Source organism: Euprymna scolopes, chromosome 32 (genome assembly GCF_053919585.1).
Source record: "Euprymna scolopes isolate OS-2025 chromosome 32, ASM5391958v1, whole genome shotgun sequence".
NCBI classification, from domain to species: Eukaryota; Metazoa; Mollusca; class Cephalopoda; order Sepiida; family Sepiolidae; genus Euprymna; species Euprymna scolopes.
Window position 1 is genome coordinate 12,702,869 of NC_136513.1, and position 24,632 is coordinate 12,727,500.

At 34.4% G+C, this 24,632-nt stretch overlaps 2 protein-coding genes across 2 annotated transcripts in view; both read left to right on the forward strand.

Moving 5' to 3' along the window:
* The window catches only part of LOC145256226 (trissin receptor-like), a 233,634-nt gene that overhangs the window by 78,811 nt on the left and 130,191 nt on the right, over positions 1-24,632 (forward strand). The window lies entirely within an intron of this gene.
* On the forward strand, positions 16,845-17,408 carry LOC145256089 (uncharacterized). The gene has a single exon (XM_080114672.1). The coding sequence runs from the start codon at positions 16,845-16,847 to the stop codon at positions 17,406-17,408; it is 564 nt and encodes a 187-aa protein (XP_079970798.1).

Here is a 24,632-nt window from a genome sequence, read left to right on the forward strand (position 1 = left end):
AATGCAATTTTATGTAATGGCAAGTAATCTACGAAAGATTAATGCAAGCTACAGTAAACGTAGTCAGTAGTTTTCTCAAGTCATTCGCCATCCTTACTCAAGGCACGCCTCCATGCTGGTCTATCTTCGGCTAGCTCCTCCCACACATTCACATCGATGCCAAGAGCGATCAGATCCCCCTTGGTCACGTTTTAAAGCGCAGCACCGGGCGACCACGGCTTCTTGACCCATTTGGCAGTTCGCTGTAGAGGATATCCTTAGAGAGACAGCCATCGGGCATTCTGTCCAGGTGTCCAAGCCAGTGCGATCGTCGTCTCTTGAGTGTCTGGAACAAGGAGCGGCTACCGGCACGTCTTAGCACCTCTTCATTGGTGATTCTATCCAACCAATTGATGCTCATGGTATGGCTCAAGCCTCGGAGATGGTAGACGTTCAGTCTTTTCTCGTATCGATCATACGTGGTCCAAGTTTCTGCTCCATACAGTAGAATACTCAGAACACAACATTCGTAAATGTGAGATATTTATTGAACCATGCTCTTTGACGTAGTCGGTCGAAAATAGACGCTGCTCAAACTATGCGCGTTTGTAGCTCCTGTTCAATGGATACTGTCTTGTTGATGTTGGATCCAAGACACGCAAAGTTCTCGACAGTCTCTAGTTCGTGGCCATTGATAGTGATTAGTGATGCGCCACCCTGGTGCATCACAACTGTCTTCTTCACACTGATTACCAGTGCGATCTCCGCACAAACAGCGCTCAATTTGTCAAGCAGGCGCTGGAGTCCACTTGTGGAGTGCGCGACCAATGCGGCATCGTCTGCAAATAGCAGCTCAAGTATTAGGACTTTTCGAATCTTGGTTTTGGCGCGTAAGCGACAAAGTTAAAAAGTTCTTCATCAGAGCGAGTATTAAGGAACACATTGTCTTCGTCCTCGTAACGAAGACAGTGTTTTCCTTCATTGGAAATCGGAAGTCAGAATCGGAAACATCGGAAACAATTATGTCCATTTTAAGGTTCTTAACATAGTCTTTATTTTGTTTGTTTCCGAATCTTATTTTAGTTTATGTTCCATTATTCCTTTCTACATGCAGAATTACTTTTCGGGCAGATGTATTTGCAGTTGCTTTTAGAACCATATCCATGGGTATGTATCATGCTAAGACAATGTATTATTAAGACGTATGTTATTGTGATAGCCTTTACCGTGTGATCTATCGCTGTAATAATAGAGTAGAACTGTTAATATTTAAAGGAGTTTTACAATATCTTCATCGTTTTCGAAAATAATTAAATTAAAAGGCGGCAGTTTTGTTTCTGCTGCGCAGTTTTTCTAATATATTATTATGTGGATTAATATTTTCAAGTTTTACTATGAGTAGACGATAGAGACAGGCATTTACATACTAAGGAAATAAACGCACAAAAAATTCTCAGTAATATTTAATTACATATAGAGAAACGAGGATTAAGTTAATGCTTACTGGAGAAATTTTAATTTTTTTTTTATTATATTTTCACCCCAAACAAGGCATATTGCCACTTTGGTGTAGGGGGCTACTATCAGGGGAAACATCTACTGGGGTACTATGTAGGGATTAGGGCAGCGAGATGTTGGTTCACGTTGCACTTTAACTTATGCATGTCAGTACAGTTGGGGAAGCAGTGACCTGGAATGGAATTCCAAAGTCTAGCAGTTCTGGGGAAGAAACTACTGGAGTAGAAAGATATTTTACATCTAGGGATCTCTACAGTGTGGGGTGGGATTTTGCAGCTTGTCGGGTCTGTCGAGGTGTTCACGTCGTGGGGGCACAAGTGCTTTCAGTTCTTCAGAGCATTCACCATTATAATACTTGTAGAACAGGCAGAGGGATGCAACGTTTCGACGATGGGACAGAGGCTGAAGTTTAGATGCCAGTTTAGGGCCTATCAGATTTGCGACTCTCTTTTGAACGCTGTCAAGGAGCGAGAGACTAGTAGCCGATGCACCGGCCGAAATATGACAGCAATACTCCATACATGGGCGAATAGTGGCCTTATCGAGGTATAGGATACTTTCGGGTGTTAGAAGTTTTCTAGCACGGTAGAGAGAGCCCACCTTCCTTGCAGCGGCCCTGGCAATGCCCTCGATGTAATTGTTCCAACTCATGTTTCCTGTGAACGTTAGGCCAAGGAGCTTGAGAGACGTACTCTTAGATAAAGAGTCGTTGGCCATTGCTATAGGTGGTAGAGAAGGTTTCTTGTAATTATTGAATGAAACCAGTTTTGTCTTGGTGGCATTGAACGTTACCATCCAATTTTGTCCCCATTCCACTACTGATTGGAGGTCATCCTCTAGTGTTTCTGCCATTACTTTAGATACATGTTCGTTTGTTTTCCTGTCGTGCCTGCTATAGAGTGTGGTGTCATCAGCATATATACCCATCTCAGAGGCAATCTTGTCGGGGAGGTCATTTATGAATATCAGGAACAGCAGAGGTCCAAGGATAGATCCTTGGGGCACTCCCGCATTTATATCATATTGTTTAGATGTACGACAGTCGAGGACAACCTGGATTTTTCTCTTATCTAAGAAGGATTTAATTATGTTAAGTATTCTACCAGTGATACCGTAAGATCTAATCTTCCTGAGGAGACCCTCATGCCATACCCTGTCAAAAGCCGTAGATATATCTAGAGCTACCGCTCTGCCCTCTCCCGCTTTGTCCAGTGAATGGTATATGCGTTCAGAGATTACAGTGAGGATGTCTGCCGTGGAACGGGCTTGTCTAAATCCATATTGATGGTCGGTCAGAAGTTTAACATCTGTAAGGTACTGGACTAGAGCATGGTTAATTAAGGTCTCAAATATTTTAGCAAAAAGTGGGAGGAGACTAATAGGGCGATAATTTAATGGGTCAATTCTTTCGCCAGAATTCTGGAATACTGGTACTACAGAAGTAGTTTTCCAACAGCTCGGAAAGCAAGATTCATTAAGGCATTTGTTGTAGAGTTTGGAGAGAACTGGAGCTACTTCGGCTGAACACTTTTTTAATAGCACAGCTGGGATGAGGCCGAGTCCACATGCTTTTGAAGTGTCAAGGATTTTTATGATAACATGCACCTGAGCAGGGGTGATTTTCAGATCGTCTAGCGTGGCGTCTGTCCGCATAGGAAATTGAGGTAGTGGGTGGTTTAGAGGGTCCAGTGTGGAGTTTGAGGCAAACCGACTGGCAAGCATGTTAGCCTTCTCGGTTGCTGAGCAAAGAACCTCGTGATTGTTGGTTAGTGGGGGAATGCATACGTGACACGTTTCTATTGTCCAAGTGCTCTCTGTACGTGGGTTTATCAGTACAACCTTTTCTGAGGTGGTCTTTCGTAAATGTGATTGAATATTCAAACGTGCATAGTGTCATCGGCTCACAATATCTCCCCAATATTGATATCTCATGATGAATACTGTATTTTCCCTAAGTTGTATTATGTTAATTAACAGCACGACGCTATATATTTCTACCGGACATAATAAATACTTGTTCCGGAATTAAGGAAAAACTAAGAGACCACAATAAATGTATACGATAAAATATTTAAATTATAAATTTACGAGATGAAAATTGTAGTCTCAAATATTTTACTTATTCAGTGTCTGAAAGGAAATGAGAACATTAATAGAAACACTGGTTATATTTTGTCTCATATAGAGATCAAGTCTTAGTCACAGAGAAAACCGCTACGTCAACTTCGGTTGAAGTAAATTGAAACCACAAAGAAGACCGGTTGTTTTATTGTAGTTTATACCCGTACAAAAAATGTACTTGTCCATTAAACAATCGCAACATTGATGACTGTCAGTTCATTAACTAATTTTATGTTTCTAATTTTTTTAGATGAGGTTTGCTTATTCCTATTATTGCATACATCGCGCTACTATTATTGATAACTACTTTATTTACTATTAATATTATTAATAGACATAGTAAAGAATTTATAATATATAATAATGTATAATATATAAGACAATATTATTCATTTCATGTCAAATCGACAAATTGGGGGGGCACAAACCATGTCCGACACGGATTCTTTTAGAATTTGCTACGCTCTTAGATCTCCATGAAATGAATTGAATGGCACTTGTCAACCATCTCAAGGTCAAGGCTTCCTGAGATGTGACCTTGACCTTTTAAAAAATGTGAAATTTTATGTAGAAGTAACCCACTTTATAAGACGACATCTCTGTTGTTTATGGCCCTACAAAATTCATGCATTTATCATTTTAAGGTACTTGCATAGATCGATAATATTATCTAGGAATATTTTTTCAAAGTCAAATGTAAAAAAGTTGATTTCAACTTTTTACCTGAATAATCTAAAAAACCGTTCTTTAAATTTCTTTTAAATTATTTGACAGAAGATTTATCTATCTTTTGACAGTATGTATTCCAAATTTCATGATTGGCCTTTCAGTAGAACAATCGTTTTTAAGAAGTGGGCAAATTCAAAATGGCCGAACGTAGTACCTGTGACATTATAAAGAACATTTTTATATTTCCCAATATGGTTAAGTTTGATATATTGGTAAAGCTATTTTGATGTTGATTAATTTTTACAAATCGACAATGGTCAAAAAGTTAAAAAAATATTATTGATGAAACTGAATTTTCTTCATTTGTTTTTTGGCACATGTGCACTTTTTGAACCATACTTAAATAATAACGTTATTTCGGAAGCCATTCTTACATGTGGAGATGAAGGTTTTTTGTAACTAATGTGTACTTCACCTAATAATTTTATAATAAACAAAAACATATCGTAAAACTTTAAATTAACCTGAAAATACAATTTGAAATATAGGGTGGTTTAAAAAATGCATAAGCACAGTTTTTTTAATGCACCGCGGATTTTGTTATCAAAAAGTGATGCATAATAAAAAAGAATTTTGAAAGGTGTTAAAGGTTTATTAAATTATACGATAAAACATGTGATCTGAATGGTCTACTAAAAGGCAATGTCTGTTGTTATTTAAATTTTTTTTCAATGAAAAAAAATTTAAATGCATGTTCTTAAAACGTCTTCACATGCTGAATGTAATGCAAATTCTGGTTGTGAAGTCATACTGTTTTATGCCTTTCATAGTGCTCTTATACAACACAGATTTTCATACAGAAGTGATGCAATAATTTTTTTTAAAAAGTGCGTTGAGATTTAATTAGGTTATATTATCAAAGGGATAAACATCATTTGATGGCGATGGTAAACAGTTTGTTTTAAATTTTTAGAAGTCTTTAGTATACACTATATACACAAGAAATATACGTGTGTTCATTAGGATACATTTCAAAATAAAAAATGTTTTCCTGAAACATTTTTATAATAATGAACATGAAAGTATTTATGCAGATTTTTCTTTCATAATCTTTCTTTCTAAAATATATGATGCATTTTTCATCTCATTTTTTGAAAGTTTTTAGATATTCCTGTTTCAGTTATTAGATTAACTGAGCTTAGAATATCAGAATATTTCAAAATTGATATATTTGGATGTGATAAATATTAGAAATATGGAGAGGGTTCATTTGGTTGTAAAAATGTCACTTTCAACTCACAATTATCTGATTTTTTTGTCAATTACACATCCTAACCACCGATTCCTATCATAAAGTACTGTCACAAATTCGTTAATGTCTTCGAATTCCATATTGTTCTGTGTTGTGATTTGAACTACTCTTCATTTCTTTTGTGTCGACAGTGTTTTTATTTCCACTTCTCACTGAGTGACAGAAATAGAAATATGTACTTTTTGTGTTCCTATAATCATGGAGGAATTGTTAAATCTGCGTTCTAAATGTTTTATTCCTTTGTAGATTCTGCAGTAAGGGAATATAAAAAATGTATTCTGGAAATACTTTTTATTGCATAAAAATGCACTTGCCTTCGTGTCATTATTTGTCCATTATAGAGTGTCCGCAGGCTAGCTTTTGCTGCTAACCTTTTTACAGTGCCACCTTACAACCTACATAGTCCGTTTCCATGAAAAGTAGCAAAAAGTGCGACTTTGCATCAATACCAAAATCAGATTTCTGGTTGCACAGATTTATAAAGTTTGTAAAATTTTTATAATATGTAACAGTCCCATCAGAGAAATATATACTTTTTTTGTACACTAAAATTTATAATTTCTTTTAATTTTTCTATAACCTTTCTTTGAAACAAATGTACAGCTACTGCCTCATGCTTAAGACGATCAGATATTATAACAAAAATAATATGCTCATGCTCAATTCAATTTCTATAGTAGGCGATTAATGGGTGCAATATATCGTGATCATTATTCCAGTGGAATCCTTAAGCTGAATCTTGCAAAATATATGAATTCTTCTAGGAAAAATCTGCTATTGCTAAGACTTCACCAAAATGAAAGATCCTTTTCTATCAGAACAAAATTTGGATTGTGCTTTTGCAATGAAATTATGCTTCTTCAATTTTTGAAGGCCTCCATGGAAAGTTTCAATAAATCCCTCTGTAAATTGTGATAGCGTTTGTAGAATGGTCAATCAGTTGATACACCCTGTTTCTATACAAACTTATCAAATGAGTTTTTTTTTTTAAATTTCTTGCATAACAAAATCATCAATCAGTTTGTTGAAAGATGAGCTGTCACCCAAGTAACAATTTGTCGATGCTTCATTGTATTTAACAACAAGTATGCATTGGTTGGAATCTGTCAGATTAGCCGGATGAGATCATGTAATCATCAACTTTATATTCTGATGAATTGTGAAAATGCAAACAGTATGAGTCCCGGCACCACCTGCTAGCACGCATTCTTTTGGTCTAAGCTCGACGAATTTAGAGAAGTCTATTTTCTCTTGGTGCTTTGATGTGAATAATTTAAATGCCTCTTTCAGGTTACAGAGAACAAGATATTTTTGTTTCTGAAGCCGTTCCAAATACTTTAAAACAGCCAGTAATCATTTTTCCCAGGCATCACTCGACTGACTTCTTCACCTTTGTTTTACCTTATTAATTGCATCTTGTGTAAATCTACTTTTTCGTGTATTTGAAATATATAAGATTCCTTCCGCATTCACAAATATAAAGCATACATTTTAATCTATCGAAATTACTATTTATTTTGAAAGATAATAGTTCCAATAAACACAACTTATTTTTTTTACATTTTAAATGCACACATGTGACAAACACTTACCTGGAATTAGGAATGAAATAAATATTCCTTTCATAAAATAACGTGTTTTTCTCCCGTATAATTGCGAAGAAAAAAAGAACCTCCTAAAAGTTAATTACCTTTTTAAGAGATTAAAACTCAATTATTACAAAATGTTCATTACAAAATAGATTTAAAAAAAAACTGCTCCAATTTTATTTTGGTATTAAGTTTTACCAAATAAAGTATGGAAACCCATAATTAACCAAAGGAACAGTCGTAAATATTTTGTAAAACAGCGTTTAATAGTTGATATATACATATTTATAATATTACTAATAATTACACTGTGTAAAACTTAAAACCTAACAAAATTATAACAAAGGTTATTTATTAGTTGCCGTTTGAAGAAGATAAACAAAGGTTTAAAAACATTAAGTTGCGTTTGCCTTTCCTTATTTCGTAATGTAAACCCAAGTCTGACGTCACGGCATTATGTACTAAATTCTTCACAAACATTTGGAGGTCCCTACAAACACCTTCCCCTCTCTATGTTAAGAATAGCTTTCTAAATAATAACGTTATTTCAGCACAGTATCTATAATACATAGGCACAAAAATAGTACGTAGTACCTCTATCCAGTACTGACTGACGAAACCAGGACATGCTACAAAGTGAGGTAAATAAAGAGTTCCATTCGAAATTACGTACACATTCCCGATATCGACAAAAAAACAAGCATCTCGATAAGATACGCTAAAGAAGGTCGAATGTTACATCGGTCGAAAATGGCATCCAATATCTGAAGGGAAATGTTACCTGATTAATTTCTATAAAACATTTTTATTATTAAGATACTTCCGACTATTGTTATGGAGGGTTATTTACAGAAATTTACGCTTGGAAACTTCTTAAGGTTTAGTTTTCTATCGAATACGGGAATAGTTCTCTGATCTCGAAAATCTCCATGCTGTACGAATACATACCCATGGAATGTCGAATGCACGTATTTTTTAATCCACAGGCATAGCTGCTTTCGTTCGGTCAGTTAGGACTAGGTAGAATTGCTAAGTAATTAGCAATTTTATTGTTTACTTGCCAACGGCATTAGGATTAAATTTTAAACGTACGGATATTCAATTTTTATAATTGAATTTAAGCACATACCTTATCCGGTCATCACACGAACTGAGAAATAATAAGAAATAATACGAGTAATCTATACTGATCCTGAAAATAGTGAACTGTAAAAAATGCAGAGAAAGAATTCTTAAAAACAAAATCCAACATTACTTTTTGTTTGCTTAGCACAACCATATTGAGCTTATAGTTTCTCTTTTCCTACTTTTTTTCTGTCTTCCTCCCTATGTAGCTTTCTTTTACTCTCTGTCTATTGTTCTATTACTAATACTATTTTAATGATAAGTTAATTGTTTAACATGGCGCACGTCAATCTCTACAGTAAATGTTATTACATGTGGGTGTTCATTTATGTATACAGCAATATGACGTAATCAAAATGTGTAGGGGATCTAAAAATATGACAGAAGTGTAATCAAACCGCATCTTTTGATGGAAGCTGAAAGAACATTTTAAGAGATATGTGACTTTATGATTGAAGTACATCTAGTGAAGGTAAAACGATTTGCTCATATTCCTCTATGACCTAACCTATCTTATCCTTTACCAAACGTTTAACCGTTATCATAGAGTGTTTCCCAGGCCTTGATAAGTGACAACCATCATGTAAAAAATGTGTATCCGAGGCTCAACACGAATAACCAAAGTTGCCGTTTTTACGTGTATTAAATATATAAGCAAAACGCTCAATAAGATGAAGGATAAGCAGCACAACTGCATTTATTTAATAGAATTATATCAATCACTGTTTTATACGTAATCTTTTAATTACAGTCATCATATAATAATTTTCTGCATAATTTACTAAGAATATAATTTAGTATATTAACACCATGTCTATTTAATTGGCATAATTTATATTGTATGAGTTTAGGAACTTTGCTTAAGAATCACATGACTGATATGGATTATGTGTGGGAAGAAAAAATAAAGGCTAATGAAGTGAGTTGCTGTTTTATTCTCTTACTTGCTTTTCTGTTTTTATTAACTTTCTAAGATGTGCACCGTTTATTTTTTATTCATATCTTGCTTCGGTCACAATGACGCAAATTGTATTTTTCACGTAATTCTGACTATTTTTAAGCAAAGAATACTATGATTATATCCTATCATTCTCTTGTGAATAATTATTTCAATTGTTTTTGTTATTGTTGTTTACTTCGTTGTGTTTTGATACTTTATTATATCTTTTTTTTTAAATGCCATTGCAAGCCTTTTATTGTTTTATGTAGTATGGTATTTCTGTTGTTTTGCAATATCGTGTCTCTCTAGTTTTGTGAATTTAACAAATCATGTTGATCATCCAGTCTATTCATAAATAAGTAGCGTTACTAAGCTCTACCCGGGAAGAGTAACAAAACAAATATAAATTATAAAAGATAGTGTATAACATTTTTGTCAAATAACCTGCTTCACTTGGTTAGGTATAATTAAAATTAGAGCATATCCTCTTTCTTATTAATTGAACTGTATTGATGATTATATCGATGATAACGAGGATTATCGTACACAATGTTGTTTTCTCTATATGTCAGAAGTTCGCAGAAGGGACGCCAGTCGAAAAACGTAGTTCTTATTAATGTATATCTCTATCTTTGATAAGCACTCCTCCACATCATGTTAATAATTTTCTTTATGCCCTCTATATATATATGTCGTGATCCATTCAAATGGACAGAAGTTGTTCTCAACACATTCATCTTATTGCACGCTGTGTTTCATGCTGAATAGCTCTGAATAATCTATTGAGTTGACTAAAATGACCATGGCGAAATGTATAATTGTGGTTCGAAATTATATATTTCCAAATAGGTTTTCGATATAATATATTTTATATTTTCCATCATTTATAAGAGTGTTGCTAGCTCTATCTAATGGTTAAAAATACAATCGTTAAAAAACAAGCATTCTCTTCTTTTCAGAATGAAAATATGAGAAAGAAAAAGCAAATTCGCACAATTTTCAAATTCTCATTCAAGCTATCATGAAAAGCTGTTAAACCAGATCCCTATATCAAGGAAGCGTTTGACCAAGGAACCACTACTAAATGCACATCACAGTAGTCGTTAGAGAAATTTACTGGCGGTGACGAGAGTCTTGAATTTGATAAGCGTAATGGAACGCAATCAGGTGTTAACAACGTTCATTTAAGAGCCTTAATCGACGTCAATCTACGCACAATTGTTCAAAAACATGCTTCTAAATTAGACGTAAGTATACAAAGATTTTCAACCAACTAATGAATGATTGGAAAGATAAAAAATCCTTATAAATTGCTTAAATGATTAAACGATGACTAACAGATACATTGTAGGAACTGTTATCTATTTTTCTACAAAACAAGAACACCAGGTTTCCTGACAGAATTCTGACTTGCGATAGAAAAGTGCGTTCTTTACGACAATTCCCGACACTTAGCTCAGTATTTAGACGCTGACGGAGCTCCACGTAGCCAGATTGGTACCAACGGAAGGCCCTGTTACTTGTTTAGATGCATGTGACCGGGCTTTGAATGCAGCGAAACAATTACAGCGGAGAAGTTCTCTCCACAAATGAATTCAAGACATTAGAAACTTCAACAACAAGACCCAGTCTTAGTCAACGGAAAACTCTCGGATCCTAGCCACGATAATGCCCGACTTCACGTTACCAAACCAACATTTACTGGGCTGTATTCACGCTGTGATTCATTCTGCCCTATCAAGCGCAAATATGATTTAAGTTGGGCATTAACACATCTTGTCCTAATGATCTGCTCGCCAGAAAAATTGGATGAGGAACAAAATACAATTACAGATGCTTTAGATGTAATTGAAACCACCATTAAAAGGAAAAGAACATATTTTTTACGAACAAAACCCAATATGGTGGATAAATGCCCAGTTTATATTCGAATGCCTAGGGTTAGGAAAGTAAGTGAAAATTTCACCAAACAAATTAGTTCAACAGTTTAAGGATGTTATTTTGCTTCAAATGTCCGTGTTATGAATAATACACCACCATTAATGGCTTCCAATAAAAAAGATGTTATACCCCCTCATCATATTAGTAATGTCATTTATTTATTTAAATGTGGATGCGGTTCCGCCTACGTAGGTCGAACGTCTTTAAAATTGGTAAGCCGCATACAACATGTACCGAGCAAAATCAGGAATGGAACATTCCTACCTACTGAGCTGTAAACAACACATATGGATCCGCTATAAAAGAAACACTTTATTAAATACCGGGATTCTGCAACGAAATTTAGCATCAACTCTTTCTCCGTATTGAGTCGAGCTCACTCCGTATATCATCTAAACGTCTTAGAGACTGTTCACGTTCCCCTTAGGAAACCTTCCCTTTGTAAGCAAAAGGACTGCTTGTTGGGTTTGAAAGTGATCGGCCTCTATAACTTATCCCCATAAATTGCTCTTGCTCCAGTCTTTTTATTTTTAGATTTTATCCTTAAGGAAAACAAATTACTAAAAAAATAAATCCCTGAATTCCAATTTTTGATGAGTGAGGATGAAACATGTCAATTGGCTTGTTTTGATTTTTTTCTATTTTTCTACTTTTATTTTTTAGTCGCTATACATTTTCCTTTTCTCCTCGGTCTTTTTGATACAATGAATTCCGAAGGAATACGTTTTCCCTTCATGCTTCATGATTGCCTTAATATATATATATATATATATATATGCATATATGTATGTGTGTAAAAAATCACCAGCGTCTCTGAAAAGTCAGGCGATTAATTTTTAATCAGAAGTATGCCACCTGCATGTTAAGTGAAAATATGGCACGCATATAAAGATGGCATCTTTTTTTTAACCTTTTATTCATTCCTTTTAATACCTGGGGCGGTACAGGCAGCACAAAAACAGGTTAGTACACTCTCTTAGAAGTTATTTTCGCAGAAGTTTAACTTGTTGAATGAAAGATAATAACAAGACAAAAAAAGCGCGATCGTCTTTAAAATCAATATTGACTGTGTCACGGAAGATTCGCATTGTTATGTTATGTTTTTCGTAAAACTTACCTACATCGGAAGAATTGGCAACGGCGAAGTAAATAAGCAGAATATACAAAAGACTGTAAAAAAAAACTACATGAATAACATCTACGTTACCGTATATACGAATTTCAACTCTATAGCGTTCGAAAAGTAAATAAAGGAAATCTGAATACAAGGAAATATTTTTGGATGGAAAAAGTGTATATTACTGACATCGACCAAATTATCTGGTTAGAACTTGCAATTGTGTAGGCAATGTTCAAATACATTTTTAGGAATTTTTAACGATTTTACCGGTCTCTGAATGAGAAGACAGATCAAACTGCGAATGACTAATCTTTTCTTCTGTATTTCAAATCAGTAGCTAATTAAACATGAAATTTTCTATCTATGCTTGCAGGGAAAATTCTTTGATATACTTATTCATGTGAAGATAATTATTTGCATGGAAAATGCAATTGCGCAATAACGAATGGCAAAAAAATAATTCCTGACAAACAAGAATGGTGCTTTCTTTAAGTAGCGATGTAGTTATAGTGATATGTCTTAAAATAATATTAACCAGTTGTACAATTTTTATATTTCGTGATAATTAATTGACAAACACTTGAATTGTATTGATACCCGAAAAAACGACATTCGATTTATATGAATATTATTTATTTATATAAATTATTGTTGTGTAAAAATAAGTGGTTCGACGAAATAGACGTCTATAATTTGTTAAATGCACTCTAGAACATCGAAAATATGGAGTAGAAACAAATAAAGTAATGTAAAATATTAATAACTAAGAAAAATGAGTATGGGTATATCTTTGTCCGAATGTCAACTGTGCATGGTTGTTATATATAGAGGAGAGACATATAATCACGCTCCTTATAAGAATCGAAATAGATAATTGTCATTCATAATATAAGATTCGGGGCATTAAAAACTAATGATTTTTCCTTCAAACTTTTAATTTATTTTGGAAGTAACTTTAATACAATGCTTGACATAATGACGGAACTTTGGAAGAACTTTAACATTCGAGCAAACATTATAACAACCAACTAGTTTCGCTAATACATTCAATGACAGCATAGATGCTAAAATTATACTTACAGTGTACTTAGTATCTGGGAAAATATCATGGATGGAATCTTATGGGCGGGTCTCTGGGATCCGAATGAATAAAATCATAATAACTAGTACAAAAATTTGAAGAGACAGCAGCATGGCATTTTTGTTTGTATTCTTACAATGACAATATTAAAATAATAGCTAACAATCTGCTAACTTCTCCATGCCTTTACCAAGAATTTTTTTTATAGCTGCGGATCTAGTAGTCTATGGTAATTATTTTAATAGTCAAGCAAATCCCCTGGTTAACCATGCCCATAAGAGTATAATGCTATTGCCTATTAGAACAATTTCTTTTTCTTCAATACATTCTGCATCAAAAAATAAATGCAGTAAAAGTCAGTAATATACGAACATATTGAACGTAAGCTTTACATGCACAAACTTTGTCAATATCAAGTTTCTAAGAAATTATCATACCTTTTGATTTAAGGAAAAAGCATGTCACGAAAAACGATCTGTCCCAAGACAGTCAAACATTGAATTAGAAACATACAAATACACAAGGGCATCACTGCCTTGTTGAAGATTTTAGGTTAATGCCTCTAAAGAGATGAATAAACAAAGTGTATACATAATGTATAGATACGTTGTGTAGGCGATTATTTTCATTTAGATATTCTATTCATATGCCACAAGCAGAAACATGTGCATCAGCTCAACTATAATGTTATTTGATTTGCGTTACAGAAAAATTATAACAACCCATTGACTATAAAGGTTTATGGCAAACATCGCCATTAAGTACAACTGTAGTTATGAAATAATATTAACGAAAACAATGTACTTTGTTCAACTTCTATTATATATGTTGTCGTGATATTTAAACTCTTGTATTTTGTGTTTACTGTGTTGTCTAATTATCTCCTCTGTCTGTGTACTCTCTAGCAGTTTCTATTAGTTCATTAAATTCTTGGTAAACGTGTCTTTTGTTCTCACTTCACAACAATTAAAGGAACAAATAAAAAAAAAATTGTGGACAGATTTTAACTTCTAATCGTCTGGATATTTCATCTAGTTCGACCAGTGCAAACAAAACATTAAAATATTGGCTTCAGACCATATGGAGGACAACCACGGAGAACACAGCTTATATTGACATTTGGATTAATCATGTTTCTCCCGACGTCTATAAATATATCGCAGAACATACGACGTATGCCTCTGCTCTGAATCGTCTCACTGATTTATATATAAAACCCACTAACGACATTTTCGCTAGACATACTTTGTCAACTCGAAGACAAAATGATGATGAAAACATCGAAAAATTCATAGAATCGCTACTGTTGTTAGCTAAAGATTGTGACTGTCAGGCAGTCAATGCTATTAAAAACAGAGACGCTTGCGTCAGAGACGCCTTTCGTTACTGGTTTACGTTCCAACTCTATCCGGCAGATATTGCTTGAGAATAGAACACTTGATTTAAATACGGCCGTCAATCAAGCTAGAGCTATTTTTTCAGCATAGAAAAATTCTGAATCCTACGCTCATTCTGAATCTTACCCTCGTTCTGATGACACGGTGGCTACAATTAACGGTGTACAAAACTAGCATCATAAATCTGAGGATGAATTTTCTCACACTTATGCTTTCATAAAAACTAAATCTACTTGATATTTTTTCGGCTATTCCAGAGACGATCAGAAACTTTGTCCATCGAGGTCCGACATTTGTAAAAAATGTCATGTTAAAAGGCATTTCGCGAGAACGTGTCAAAATTATCAGAAATTTACATCCGCTTTCATTCAATCTCAAGCCACGTCAGCATCTACACAATCACACTAGCTAATGTCTATATTGTCTGATCCTCCAACAAAGAAAACCAATTTTTAAAAATATATCTGCTACTTTAGAATCAACTTCTGTATACATTTCGGTCGGAAAAACGGAAGCAACAGCTACGATAGACACTGGGAGCTCTGGATCCTTCATCTCGGAAGACATTGGTAAGAAAAATAAATTGAATGTACAATGAAGGGTACATATGGCCTCCTCATCACTTAATGCTCCGGTGAAAGGACAGTGTACCATCAACATCAATTCACAGGGTGAGTGGTACGCTAACACAACATCTGAAATCTTACCGAATCTTTGCAGTGATGTCATTCTCGGCAGAGACTTCATGAGGCAGTATTCTATATTCTATATTTCTTTTATATTTGGTGGTAATAAAGGAAGTCTCCAAATCCCTACCTCTGTTTCTTGCGGTGTACACTCTGCTTTAGTAAAAACCGTTCTCCGGAGTGTAAACCTAATACCACTAAATCTAAGAGGTTTGGAAATCAAGATAAACAATATATACGGTCAGAAATTGAGAAAATGCTCCGAGCAAGAGTAATTAAAAAAGTACCTCACCTTGGAGAGCCCAAGTTTTAATAGTTAATGGTGAGCGTAACAGAAAAAGATTGGTTGTTGATACAGTCGGACAATCAATAGGTTCATACACTTAGACGCTTACCCTCTACCAAGGATGGATGATCTAACTGCTGAAATGTCCAAATATAAAATTTACAGCTCCCTAGATTTAAAAAGTGCGTATCACCAGATACCCATTCGAGAGGAAGAAAACATTTATACTGCCTTTGAGGCACACGGAGAATTATATCAGTTTTGTAGAGTTCCGTTTGGCGTCACTAATCCTATCGCGCGTTTCCAAAGATCGATGGACCACATCATCAAGCAACATAAGTTGCAGGGAGTTTATGCATATGTTGACAATATAGTTATAGTCAAGAATACCCAGAAGTGTCACGAGGAAAATCTTTCAAAATTTCGGAAAGTTGCTCAGGTTCATAACCTGATTTTCAACGAAGCAAAGCCTATATTGTCAACTACGTCAAGAGATGTTCTTGGTTACACATTAACACACGGGGAAATTAAACAAGATGGTGAACGACAATGACCACTCAAGGAATTATCTTTTCCAAAAGACCAGGCTGCTCTGCGTCGAGTCATTTGATTATTTTCATATTATTCGCAATTGATATCTTAATTCCCCGAAAAAATAAAACCTCTTGTAAACAATGACTCTGTTCGCATCAACACAGAATCTAAGAAGGACTTCAATAACATCAATGACGAAATCGGAAAGACTTTCCCCATTTAATAAGTGAAGACCTTCCCCTAGTGGTTTAAATTGATGCCTCAGATACCGCTATAACGCCTACTCTCAATCAATCTGGTTCATCAGTTCCATTTTATTGAGGTTCTTACTCACGCTGAAAGAAAACATGCTCCGTCGAAAAAGAAGCGTATGCGAGTGTGGAAGCAATGAAAAAGTGGCCACACTATCTATCTGCCAATCGTTTCATAATACTTGCAGATCAAGAAGCAGTGAACTAAATGTTCAATTCAAAAAGACCCGGAAAAATTTTAAACAATAAAATTCAAAGGTAAATAATTGAATTGGGATGCTACGATTATGATATAATGTATCGGCCAGGAGGAAATAACATTTCTGCTGACGCACTCTCACGAGCGTATTGTGGAGCCATCAACAACAAAGTGAAACTATCAGATATCCACGTGTCTCTCTGCGACCTGGGAACCACACGAATGGCACATTTTGTGAATATTCGAAATCTTCCTTACTCAATAGAAGAACTCAAGAAAGTGTGCGCCGAATGCCCTATATGTGCACGATGGAAACCTAGGTTCCACTCTCCAAATTCAACCCCTCTTATCAAAACTACTCAGCAATTGGAAAGACTGAATATAGATTTCAAAGGGCAGCCCTCATGTACATCGAACAACCATTACCTACTAGAGGTAGTGGACGAATACTCACGTTTTCCATTTGCTTTTTCTTGTGAAAATATAGCTACTAATATAGTAATCGGATGTTTATTCCCAATTTTTACAATGTTTGGGACACCCTCATACATCCACTATGATCGAAGAACTTCATTTCTATCCCAAGACCTGCGGGAGTTTTTCACAAAGGTTGGCATAGAAACTAGCTTGACTACTCCTTACAAACCTAGAGAAAATTGACAATTTGAGCGATGAAATTGCGTTATATGGAAAACTATATCTCTGGCATTAGCTTCTAGTAACCTCAAAGAGACACAGTGGGATACTTAGTGTATACTTAGTTTGTTTTAGTTTTTTTTTGTCAAACTTATTGAATTGTACCCATTTCCTTCATCCTGATCATTGAGGATATATGACTTTTGGAACGTTCCTTCATGTGTATTTACATGTATGTGTACGTGTTTGTATTAATATGTAAGTGCATGATTATATGTGTTCCTCAGTGTGTTTATGTTTACATGTGTGTGCATGCATATATATGTTTGCGTGCTTTCTGTGTGTATGCATGTATGTGTGAATGTGTGTGTTTATTTCCATGTGTATGTGGGGTAGAGAGGGTCCCGTAAGCTTAAATCTCTGATAAAAAACACAAAGCGGGAGACCAGTACCCGCATTAAGTTGATCTACAGTTTAACTTGTTTTGGCTATCTTGTTCTTGCTTGTTGCTAGATATCAACATTTTGAACCGAGAGGGATGTAGCTGTCGTACAAAGAAAAACCTCTCCGACAGCATCTTTCGATAGATACTCTCTCAAGTATTTGTCTATAAAAATAGTGCTATAGCAATGGAAAACTTGTAACACGTGGAGACTTGAAATGCTGGAAGCATAAAATAATAAGTATGCCATCATTATATGTACCCGTGTGTGTATGTAGGTGTATGTGTACATATGTGTATATATGTACATGTGCATGTATATATATATATATATATGTATGTGTATGTATATGTATATATGTTTATGTGGGTTTGTATGTATTTATGTATATATACGTTTATGTGTGTATGTATGTATATGTATGTGTATATATGCATATGTGTGTGTTTGTGTATAAATACAGAGATATTTATTTATATGTATATGTAGTTAAATGTGTGTGTGTATATGTGCATACATGTGTAGGTATTTGTATGTGTATATGCATATGTAGGTTTGAATTTGTATATGTGGGTGTATATATGCGTATGTATTTGTGTGTTTGCATGTGAGTATGCATATGTATTATGTATTAAGTATTGTGTATGCATATATGCGTGTATGTATGTGTGTATGTTTATGCATATATGTCTGTGTGTATGTGGGTGTATGTGTGTATATGCGTGTACGTATATATATATATATATATATATATATATATATATATGTATAGCAATGACCGTATTCAAAGTTATGTCTGCGTTAGTGTGTGAATTCCATGGTACCACTAAAAAAAGTCATGTTACAGCTCATGGATTTTAAGTGTCTGAGGGATTTACACTTGTCTTACAATGGTTGGTTGTTTTTGTTTTACGGCATATCAACCTTTTTCAGGTTATTTCATGCTGAATCTAGTGATTTTGAGGAACCATTTTTTAATGGAGTAGATTTGTTTTTTTTTTAAGTGGGATTATATTAAAGCCATAGTTGGAACCCTAACAGGTACTACCACTCCGGGTCAAAGTGCGCCTGGGAGCAATGGCAATTACAGGATAGCTCCGCACTCCCCAAGGCCCGCAAGCTGTTGCCTCACCATCGGATAGAGTTTAAGGTCATATCCAGGACCACTTGTCTGACAAGACGTTATGATTGCAACGACTCGTCTTACAAGACGTTGAAATCATCATCATGAATGTAAGTATTAATGTATGTATGAATTAATGTATGTATGTGTGACTATATATATATATGTGTGTGTGTATGTGTGTGCGTATGTGTGTATACGAGTCGGCATGTGTGTGTGATAAGATTGGGAGAGACATATGGAAACGCAGACGGACAGAGGCACATTATATATAAAATAGCCTGAAATCCAAGAAGTTTAAACTGATATTTTAATATGTTTAATGCAAAATAGAAAGAAATTAAGTAAATTAAAATGATCATAAAGAAGACTATTCTACATTTATTTTTAAAACGTATATGTGTATATATCAATTAATGAAAGACATTACAATCGATAATAAGCGGTTGAAAATAATAAACAAATGTGTGTCTGTGTCCGTTGTGTGTATGTGTGTGGATAATACAGAGAAGCAGTCTGCCATTTCATCCTGTCATTTACCTAGAACCATAATAAATATATGATTCGAAGATTTTGGTACGAAATTTCCACTCATCTTATCAGTCTACATCTGTTTATCTGTTTCCAGGTATATATGTACGTACGCCTATAAACGTATGAGTTTTATTCTGTGTGCGTACGTGCACGTGTTGAAGGATGTGTTGTAGTGTGCGGGTGTACATGCATCTATGTTAAAATATGCGAGTGTGTACGTTTGGTGCAGCGGTTCTAATTCAATGTTTTTTTAAAGACTTGGAATTGAATATAGGCAACTCCAGTTACTGACCACTCCAAGTCAAAAATATTGAAAGGGTCATATTCAGATAGATCTTAAAAACCTCATTATTCGTATTTCTTCTGCTGCTAACCCTGCCCGCCTTGTATTTACTACAATGAAAGAAGAATGCTCGACTAGTAAAGGCTTTCAATTAATTTGGTTCACCGATTTGGATGATAAAAAATCTATCGGAAATGTGGGACATTACTTGTTCCCCATTCAATTTATGTAAAGGAGGGACAACCCTGCTTGTACACCAATAAATTGTTTCTCTGTTTTCTTAAGTTAGCTTTGTATAAACGCTTAAGTATCTAATAATTTCTTAACATTTCTAAGCATTTAAATTTAGTTTTACTTTTTTCTCTTTTTTTATGAGTGTCAATTAAAACAAACTGCATAAGTTATGGTTTTACATAAACTACAATCACTTTGGGTTGCTATCCATGTTTAAAGTAGTTCAGCTATTCGTTTAAATCTATAAAGACATGTTCGCCTTTCGCTGCTAAATTAAGCTTTACTATTAATTTTACAGTCAGAGTATGGTGTACTGTATATCTGCTATTCATTTTTACCAACTTTGATGTAAAATATATTTACATTTGTTATGAGAATCCATCTAAGTTATAACGTTCCTAATAGTTTATAGAAATAAACAGTTTATTTTGAAATCCGACTTCAGACTTCTTAAAATATAGTAACTGAAAATAGCATGTATTTGCCATACAATAACTTGTCTTACAATTATAATTAATACTCTTATTGAAATAAGTGCGGCGTAGATAAATCTAAAAGATTACAGATATAAAATTGTCCAGTTTTATCATATTATTAGAAAATAATGTATATGAAGAAATTCCTAATGAATTACAATATGTCGGTATATTGTTGTTAAATATGTTTAACTTAATTTCCCAAAAAATTGAGACATGTTATCTTCTTTCAACTAAATTACTTTCAATAGTGTTGATGTAAAAAGGAATTGTTCGCTCGGACTGAACATTTCTCTTACCTTATCTCTTTAGTCAATCGCTCAACTGTAGTGACGGAAGCATATAAAACGCCGGTGATTTGCATTGAAAGAGGGTGTGAGAGGAAAACAGAGAGGAAGGCATAGAAAAAAACAGAGGAAATCTACATATTGGTGTCGGCGCAGAAAAAGCGTGTGGGAAAATTTTTCCAGTGGTTTTAGCTACACTGGTGTTTATTGTGAAAGATTGGCTAGGGGGGACCATAGATTGGAGTTCAGACGATCACTTGCCATCGAAGTAAAGATAACACAAAAACAGGCTCGCAACGTCTTCCTGTGGGAGAGATTGCAGGGAAGACAATGGAGCATCCCCCACTAGCCACGAAGCTTATTTTGCACTCTGTCAACGCAAGATAACCTTTTGTTAGCAGCTCCTGCACAGATGTGGATACAGTACTCCATCCTTTGACGTACTTGGCGTTTATATAGATAGAGAATTGCATCAGCAGTGAGACATCTTCTGGAGCGGAAGAATGATCCTACCATTTTTCAAGCGACCATAGTAACTGACTTGATGTACGTGTTCCATTTCAGGTCATGAGTAAAGGTCAAGCCCAGAAGCTTATCACAACATGTAGTTTCCCTAGATGAGAGCCATACATTTTAATTGATGGCAGATGCGCATCAGAGCATGAAATCTGAGGTTGCCATTATTTGTTTCTGTCAGACCTTTAGTCTATAAGATAACTCAATACGAAATGCATCGCCCGTAATACCAATGTTTTATTGTTTATTTATATCGCCATAAACTGAACTTAATTTGATTTTCATGAATTCATCTTGCTCCATCCAACTTCATGTTAATTAAAACTAGCTCAACTTCAAATATTACAATTATGTTTACAGAAAGTACGACTTTTTCAATCTAACTAATCCTATACGTATTCATGCAAATCGCAAACGTCTATAAATCTCAGTAAGTAAAATTGTCATTATATTATAATCAGATTAAATAAAATTAAAACGGTTAACACAATTTCTCATGGCACTAATGGCTACGGGTAATATTCTATATAAGTAGATAATACATTACATGTAATTTAATTTGAAATTACATCATCGTATTATTAAAAACTATAGTCAGGCCATGTTTATATTAATTACTTTATGTTATTATACTTGCAACGATAAAATTGTCGCCCTAGGAAAGACGACAAGTTTCCATGTCTGTTTGGTGACAATCGGGGTTCTTTATTGCTGTTCATAGCATCTCCAAATTGACAAGTTATGTAGAAATTTCAACGTGAGAAAGAAGCTTACTGTCCTATCTGGACATGACATAATGTTCAACGACCGAGATTGGATATACCTCACTGTACAACTCCTGCTTGATTTTCATCCAAGTAAAATAACATAACCATTACGAAAATCCTAAAAATGCTAATTCGGACGGTTGAATGCTTGATGGGCGAGCTCAACGAAGTTTCCATTGGTGTAGTTTGAAAACACGCCTACATCATACCACCTAAAATTCCTCAAATTTGCGTGAAAGTAAATATCAAAATATGGCTGGATATGCTGGAATTCCTTTTTTAATTCTGAGGATGGCGTCTATCGACTTAATATTAATTTTAATCGATTAAAGATTTGTTAATTTTCATAATATTTTCGTTGTTATTTTCTTATAAACATACCGTGTACATATTTCATTTTAAAACTTAAACATCGGTTATATAACAGAACACAAAGCTCTGAGAATCATATCATGTGAACCAAGCATATTCCCCCGGAATTGTAGAAAAATACTGCAGAAGAATAACACGCAGGCATATTACTAACTATTTTTTTTATTTAATTTAACAACATTGCAAGGAAAAAAGCAAGAAAATCATACTATCACGTTGAAATTTGTCTTATAAACGTATTTTGTACGCATTTTATTTTAAAATGTTTACAACCTTTATTTCATTAACTGTCTACCTTTTTAGCATACGTATATTCCCATACGCCTTAAATTATCTCTCTCTCTCTCTCGGTATATATGCATATATATATATATATATATATATATATTATATATGTGTGTACGCATATGTACGTATATATATGTGAATATATATATTTATATATATATACATATATATGAGAAAAATAGTTAATACAACATGTTAAGAACACTTTGAAAAAGAGTGAAAGAACGTCACACATCTTACTTGGAAACTAATAATGAAGGAGAGGGAGTATGGTGAAGGAAAAGGCGATTTCACGTGTTTTTAACGTTTTATTACCTACTTGTTATTAGAATAAGCTCTATTTCCTATTTAGTTTCATCGGGCTTTTAAATCTGGTTGAGATTAGTTTATAAATATTAACGCTTCAATATTTATAATATACTTTAGTATGGCATCTGGGATTATTTTGGTTAACTTAACTGTAATATATACATATATATATATATATATATATATATATATATATATATATATATATATTTAAATAAAATGTGTTAAGAACTTCCAACGAAAGAAAAATGTATATTTAAATAAGGGGGCAGTCACCAACAATGTGTATTTTTTAACATTATTTTATTATTCCTTGTCTTGGTTTTTCATTGAGAATTATGTTTGGATCATTGTAATAATGTTTTTAAATCATTGAAATCGTTTTTACGCGTTTAAGACGTTCTCTGAGCGTCCTCGTCAGAAATTATTTTTAAATATGCTGGAGATGTAAAAATGGCATTTTCGTAGTTCATTTGAAGTGTTTCCAAGGGGTGGATGCGTGTAAGTGTCAAACTATTCATTGGAATGTTCAATTTTTATTACTCTTTTATTGGGCTTGTCGAGGCCGCTGACCTCGGCTGTGGTCACTCCTGTATTGTGTTTCTCTCTCTCGCTCTTTCTTTCTGCAATGTCCAGGTAACCTATACTTAAAATGTCAAGTGTTTGGACCCAAAATTGGTGGAGGAATTTTGTAAAAGTCAACTCATAAACTTTGACCTGTTGACAGTGAAATGTTCACCCCTAAACTGAGCAAAAAGCATGCTTAATGTCAGAATGACCTTTCTGTAAAATTACAAATATTTATAACGAAAATGCTTTAATTGTCGGCTAGAGACCGGAAAGGTAAAATATTAAGAAAAAAATGAGAACGAATAAATAAAATGAATAAAATGAATCTATCGTTATGATATGGCAACAGAACGCCTTAGATACAAATCACGTCCAAAGCTAAAAGACAACCCTTCTGCGTACAGAGAGCAGGTTTCTTTAACCGGACGTGAATAGTCTCCAAGACCTTTAAATAAAATAACTAGTGAGCCTGACTCCTGATAGAAAATAAACCCCTGCTGAAATTCATTGCACATCGCGGATTTTTAAGCAAATGGTCCGTTATAGCGGAAGCATACGCATTGCACAAAATTTCCGTTGATTGGTAGATTCCATTCCGGATTTTACAAGGTACATGTTGCTGGAGGCGACGATCTAACCTGAGGGTTGTCCTGCCCACGTAGTTGTCCCAGCAACTACATTTCAACTGAACAATTACATTATTCATATGATGGGGAGGGCAGAGCATCTTCCGAGAGGATGGTAATAATGGTTTTGTCGCATACACCACACGTACAAAATAGCAATGTTCCAGATCTGAACTAATCTGCTTGGCGAATTGTTAACTTACTATCGCTAAGCAAGGTAAACGAGTGTAAATTAGACATTTAGCCGCCATCTTAGACTTTATTGGGGGCAAATTATTCATTTTTCTTTTTGTGACGGAGTTAGTCACATCAAGAGTGTACCATTATTGGACAAAGTATTAGTAATCATTTTTAGTTCTTCGTCCAATTTGGATTGTGAACAAATCATGAGGACACGATGTGTTAAGGTCCAATTCAAAT

Excerpts from the sequence above, each read along its gene's own strand:
- LOC145256089 (XM_080114672.1), top strand. The coding sequence starts at position 16,845 with ATGTATCGGCCAGGAGGAAATAACATTTCTGCTGACGCACTCTCACGA.